Raw genomic sequence first — 6670 nt, 5'->3', positions numbered from 1 at the left:
GAATTTTTGCGAAAAGATCGTCAGTCTGAGGAGTATTCGATTTCTTCTTCTTTTTCTCTTGATTTACTTTAGATTGGTTGGATTGTCGCCTTGCTGGTTCACTTGAGCGTTATTAATTGCGGCACAGTTGTTACTGTGCTCGTTTTTTTTGTTTTCTTTTTATTTTTTTTTGTTGGAGAGGAAAATCTTCGTTTTGCCCCTCTAAAAATGTTCTCCTGATACTTCGTCGATTTATTAAATTGCAAAAACATTTAGCTTACATCAAAATTTTTCAAAAACTATATAATAAAGTATATTTTCCTTTAATACTTTTCGAGAACAAACCCATATCGAAAAATTAACCACGAAAACATTTAGCTTACATCGAGAGCTTTCAAAAACTATATAATAAAGTATATTTTTCTTTAATACTTTTCTAGAAAAAGAAAACGTTGCATAAAAACGTTGCAAGAAAACGTTGCAGTCATACCCCCATTCCCTCCGAGAAAGACGTAGTTCTACGTCAAAATGTCATAATAGTTATAAAATGTGTGTAAGAAGTTTATTAAGATGTAAGAATAATAAACAAATTATAAAACTAAAAGATTTTAAAAAGAAAATAGAAGAACGATAGATGCATTAAAGGTTATATTAGTATGCGATTCAAGAAAAAGAAAGAAAAAGAACACGTAAAAGATTTCGATTTTTATAGAGTGTCTGTACTGTGTGCGTAAATCCCGCATGCTAAAAATGCCGTATATCCTAAACAGAAGAAATATACAAGATATCAAGCTAAACAAAAAATACAAGAGCTATGCTTGTATTTTGCTATATTCCATCCTTTACTATCCCTCTACACTTATGTATCATAAAATAACCATTAAACTTTTTACATTCCCTACAATAATTATTTTACGTAGGTCATAATATATGATCGCGTTACTTTGTATGATAAGAAATTGATTCAACTCACGACGGTTTCATTAATATTAATAGTAAAGAACTGAAATTACAACACAATACTAATATGGCATAAAGACATATAACAGTGTGATTGCGAGCAAGTATCTTTATTCTTTCTATTTTTTTTTACTTTTGCGGCGTAAATCTACGCGCGGCGTAAATACTGAAGTTACCTTATACTTAAAAAAGAGTTTTTTAATTGCAGTATAATCATTTAACAAGCCAATATTGCTATTATTCGATTTTAAGGTAGTTAGTCCGTAAACTCATTTTCTTTGAAACCTCATAAAATTTTAACAGTATATATTAATGTAAACACGATTTACAAATCTGTGCAATTAGAAAAAATTAACCGTATCGAAGTTGAGATAATTGAAATCATACTTTTTACATGTATTACAGGTTTTACATGTATTATATAGGTACAAAAACGTCTTCCAACATCATGTTTCTAATTGAAGCGATTAAACTACTCTTGCGACTTTTATGAAAAACAAGAAGACGATAGAAGAGACTTGTAAAAATATACTTACAAATATACAAGACCTTTGACCATCTAGTTTCGAAGTAATTGATACTTAAAGTTCACACACAATTTCTGATACTAACGGTGGACGCATATGACAGCTAACCTTCGAAATTAGCTTTGAAGTGAACCTAATCTAATAGCACACATTAGTTTCTAATATATATGTACATATGAAATTCTTACACACATGCATAACGCGGACAATTCCAGCCAAATACTACATGTCATTTGTCTATTATTAACTTTTTGACATTATTATTACGGACTAACTACCTTATAAGAATCGATACAATTCTTCTTGTGCGGACTCGACTTCTTTTGTTTGTTGGCTAAAGGCAAAAAAGTCATCATGATCATGGAGTTTTTTACTTAAATTTGGGAAATTCTCAAAAGAACGAATATGCCTAATAGGTCTTCTAAATAATTTTTAGCAAGTTTCTTTTCTTCACCATTTTAACTTAATCCAATTCAACTTAAATTTTGGGTGCAAACTTGCGAAAATTAACTTCTTTTTTTTTAATATCGGTGATGCACGACTGCCTGTCTGACTGCGATAATTCTTTGCTGCAGATCATCTGAAGTATAATACCTCTGGTATCACATAGCAAAGGTCTGCGAAGCAATTTTTGATAATTTGTTGGATACAACTTATAAATAATTATCTAATTTGTTGTAATCTTTATAAACAAGGCGTATAGCCATAAAGAATCTATAAAACGTTTAGTTAAAATATTTTAATTATCCATCGAAGCTCTATGAAACATCTATCGTTAATCTATATGACGTCTAAAAGAGATCTATCAATACGTCTAATGGAGGTCCAATGGAGATGTGAAATGCGGAACTATGGATGCTAAATAGACGTCCATGGGAAGTTACATGGATGTTTAATGGAGGTTTTTAATCTCCATGATGGACGTCTAGTAGACGTCTATTAGAGCTTTTTGTAACGAGTTACTTCCCAACTCTGTCGCTTCATAACTTCGCGAATCCATTCTATATATGCAGAAACCTTAATATACACTCCAGGTAAGTTGTCAGGACAAGATTGGTCTCCGTAAGTCATAATACCTATTTGAAAGTCCTGGCCATTTTTTCTTACGATGAGAGGATCACTGCTGTTTTTCTAAAAATAAAATATTATTTAACGAATATTAAATAACTGTTACGAAAAGAGAGAAACTTTCGAATTTTATTTATTAAAGCTGCAGACTAAAACGATATAATATTATTTATGCTGCGCGAATTAGAATATTGCACTTATACTTGCAATTTTTGTAGTATATATTGTCATAAACAATAACTTTATTATTTGTAATTATGTTTTACCTTGGGACAAGCGAATTTTCCAAATTCTGCGGCAGTGCAAATGTGATTGTCGTTGATGGGCCAGTATTGCCTGCATATATTATTTTCTATAATCGGCAACGTGGCGTACTTAAGTTTCATTGTATCCCACATAATTTCGCTAGCCGTGTTATTTTTTTTCCAACCGACCACATACGCATATTTGTTCATGAAGCTCTCGTAATATGCGAATTTTACTGGCTGAATATTATCTAAAATAGAGAAATATTATATTTAACTAATAATTTCTTAAAATCAATATTAAGACATGATATACATTCGTAAGACTTTTTCAGTAGTTTTATAATTTGTGACAATTTTTTAGTATGCATTAAAGTATATATCTAACAAGGGGACCTTCAGGCTAACGGATTTTTGTTTTTTTTCGTACTTACTGTACTTGAGGGTCATCACTCGGACATCAATTTCCCAAAGTATTAAGGCGCGCTTTTCAGAAAAACTCGGGAAAATCGACTTTGAAGAATTCCGACCGCGCTATGTACACAGAATTTTAATTTTAATGTAAAATTTATCAAATCCATGCACTGAGAGAAAAGTTATACTAATGGTAACAAAAAAATATAGTTGTTCACAGATAATAAATAATTTTGTTACGATAGCAAAATGGAAGGATTTTTTGGTTGATTAAGCAAAATTTGGTAAATTTTTTGAGTTAACTAAACAATATCATTTGGTTACTCATTTGGTTGTAGTAATTATAAAGTTTGATCGTAGTTACAAAGCAATACGGAACGGTATGATACCTGCAGTTAACCTAACAATTTCTTAGCTCTCCGTTTGACAGTCACCAGCGTTCGAGCCAAAACAACATCTGCTCGTAAAATTTACAAGCCCGGCAGGAAATATTAAATAAACGATGTTTATCAAAATGACTACATATAAAAACGTTATCTACAATGTTAACACACATGTTTTATGAATTGTTTAAGATTTTTTAAAATACTTTAAGGTTATGGGGAAATAACGTCAAAGGCGACACATCTACCGATCCACGTTGTCAATCGAAAGATCCCAAATAACGTTGTCAGACGGAGGGTTAATAGATATATATATTTATATTTTCTAAGGAAGAAATTTAAACTTGTTTTTAAATTTATTTTTTTATAAGTTTGCTTTAACGATTAAATCATGTACTGAGATATATTATAGCCGTGTGAGTGGACATATAACACTATTATTGAATATATCATAGAATAAATGTGTTGCTCGAAGTAAAAAAAATGTTAGATATATTGCATGACCTCCGGTTGAGAAAGATAGAGATCATTTTACGAGCATCGTCGGCAGAGAATTAATCCAACTTTCGAGGTGAAAGCGTCTTTAATGTTTTATTGATTTACTTATTTATAAGAGACCAATGTCAATAAATTCTGAATATTGTTAAAAATTTTTTATCACACTTAAAGTAATAAGTACATCATAAGTACATCATAAAGGCTTGATTTAATTAGACAGCTATGAATAATGATGCTGGATCGTGAGTATCATATAACAAATAACAAAATAAGCAAAATTTTTATTTTTTATTATTACACATAGTGTAATATTTACTTACAATTAGATTTGAGTTTTTTTAATTTATAAACTTTTTAGTTTATTGACGGCAATTAATTATACTATAAATTATTCTGAAGAAATAATATACTATAGTTGCAGATTGAAAACTTTTTTGAACTTGCAAAAATGTGAAAAGTAATATAAAATTTAATGCAACATTGGCATTCTCCACTTTCTTAATTAAAAAATATATTTACTTATAAGATAATAAGGTATTTTACAGTGAAGATAAAATATCGTAGCAAAAAGCAATTTTTTATTATCAATTTGATTGTCGTAATCGCGAAGGAAAACGTATCTATATATAAAAGTAATTTTATAGTCGGCTGTTTTAGTCGGCTGTTTCAATCAATCATTATCGTAAAATAAAAATATTTTTAAAAAATAATAAAGAAATAATCTCTTTACATCTTCCTTAAAGTCATTTCGATAGATGTGTAACTTTGCTATTGCATACATCGTGCTCAGTTGTCATATTATATTATATAATTTTTGTATCAGAAGTCATATTTGTTGAGATTCTTTAGGATAGCACGCAATAGCACGCATGCAAACAAAAAAGCACTTGTAGCATACGTCGACAGCTTTAAGAGCACTTTCAATTTTGTATAATGTTTTATCGATGCAAACGTAGTTAACTGAGCTAGCGTCACATCCTACGAAAATAATAAATGGTTGCAGAGTCAAATTTAACGCAGCTGCTCCTTTCCTTGACGTTCAATATCACGTTCAAAATCAGCAAAACTCTGGAATAACAAGAAATAAATATCTCTTTCAGCTCAACTATAGCAATTATATTTTTACATACATAAAATTGTTTTACATAAAATATAAAGGATATGCTAAACATAAATACGTACCAGATGACGAACAGCATTGGCAAGCTGAAAATCATCAATTTCGCACACTTCAATTTCTATATGTTTGTTTTCTTTCTGCTTGATATGTTCCTCTTCATCTGACTGAACAAGTCCCTTTTCCTTACCAACAATTATTTTAACATTGTCAACCTGTACATACAGTATCAATTATCTCAGCATCACTTGCACGTTCTACGATTACATTAGGATCGAGTAGCTGTTTCAGATGTGATATTGTTTGTGTCATTTACTGTTACGGGATTACTTGTTTCAAAATGCGTTCAGCATTTAGTTCACGTTACATATATTTCATTTTCAGAAATAAATAAATACTTTATATTGATTTATTGATACAATTGAGATGAGAATACTAGCCATTGTGTATGTAAAATATAGATAAAGATAAATAAATATAGATGAAATAAAAGTCTTTACTTACCCTCAAACAGTTGTATGAGATCAGGAAAATCTCACTGTTTTAATAAATCTTTGACTGTTGTATCCATAATAAGGTTATGTGAGGTTATGTGAGGAGAGAAAGAACGCACAAAAACCTAAACGGTCACTTTAGATGTTAGGTCCTTCTTTGCCCTTGCTTTGTTATTATGCAGTGTCTAGAATAAATAAATACTGACAAGGACGAACAGGTAGATCGACAGGCAATAACTGACAGTCCGCTTAACGCTTGCCGTGCGAAGAACTAAGGGTGCGTTCTCCTTATCGCTCATGTAATGTTTTGTTCCGGTAACAAAATATTCAATTTTTCATCACAAAGGATTATTGTACATCATACCAAACAGTCAACAAAATAATATTATGCGTGGTAACCAACGGTTTGTTTGATCACATATCAACAAATAGTTTTTGCGTCAGTAACAAAATTTTGGTTGTTTCAACAAAACATTTCTCTCAGTGTGCTAATTAATCTTTAATTATCGTTTTCAATGAAAAACTTACATCTTCTTATTTTGAATATTGGTACAAAAATGAAAAACGTCAGGTAGGAAATAAAATGGTTTTATATTTTTGAAAATTACGAGAAAATACAGCGCAAAAATGATATCAATAAAAATATTGTTTAATTTTTAAAAGTGAATTATATGATATGAAATATATAGTTTAAAATATATTGTATACAGTCGTTTTACACGTCAATATTGCACGAACCAGGATGATATTTATCGTAAAAGCAAGGGAAACAATAAGTTTCACGGCATCTAGCACACCGTACGAACGCAGATATTTTACAGGCGCAAGGTTTTTTTAAAATGTCTATTGGAAAACATACTTCATTGACGTTCATAAAAATGTCTATGTCATCACAAAGGTTTGAAGCGAACCACGCGTATCGAATCATGTTCTTAAAGATTGGAGAGAACAGCTGGTGATGTACAATAGATTGAATTTTAATGCA

The 6670-nt window shown here is 30.4% G+C and overlaps 1 protein-coding gene across 1 annotated transcript; it reads right to left on the bottom strand.

Moving 5' to 3' along the window:
- Positions 1 to 2405: 2405 nt before the first annotated feature.
- Positions 2406 to 3229, bottom strand: LOC112451991 (chymotrypsinogen B-like). Its single transcript, XM_025011971.1, has 3 exons — positions 3214 to 3229; positions 2801 to 3030; positions 2406 to 2597 (listed from the first exon to the last, which is right to left on the bottom strand). The coding sequence occupies exons 1-3, from the start codon at positions 3227 to 3229 to the stop codon at positions 2406 to 2408; spliced, it is 438 nt and encodes a 145-aa protein (XP_024867739.1).
- Between the last annotated feature and the right edge of the window lie 3441 nt (positions 3230 to 6670).

The sequence above is a fragment of the Temnothorax curvispinosus genome, unplaced genomic scaffold, assembly GCF_003070985.1.
Source record: "Temnothorax curvispinosus isolate PA1 unplaced genomic scaffold, ASM307098v1 QBEX01002837.1, whole genome shotgun sequence".
In the NCBI taxonomy this organism is placed as follows: Eukaryota; Metazoa; Arthropoda; class Insecta; order Hymenoptera; family Formicidae; genus Temnothorax; species Temnothorax curvispinosus.
The sequence above is the reverse complement of the archived record's forward strand: the minus strand, read 5'-3'. Positions and strand labels throughout refer to the sequence as shown.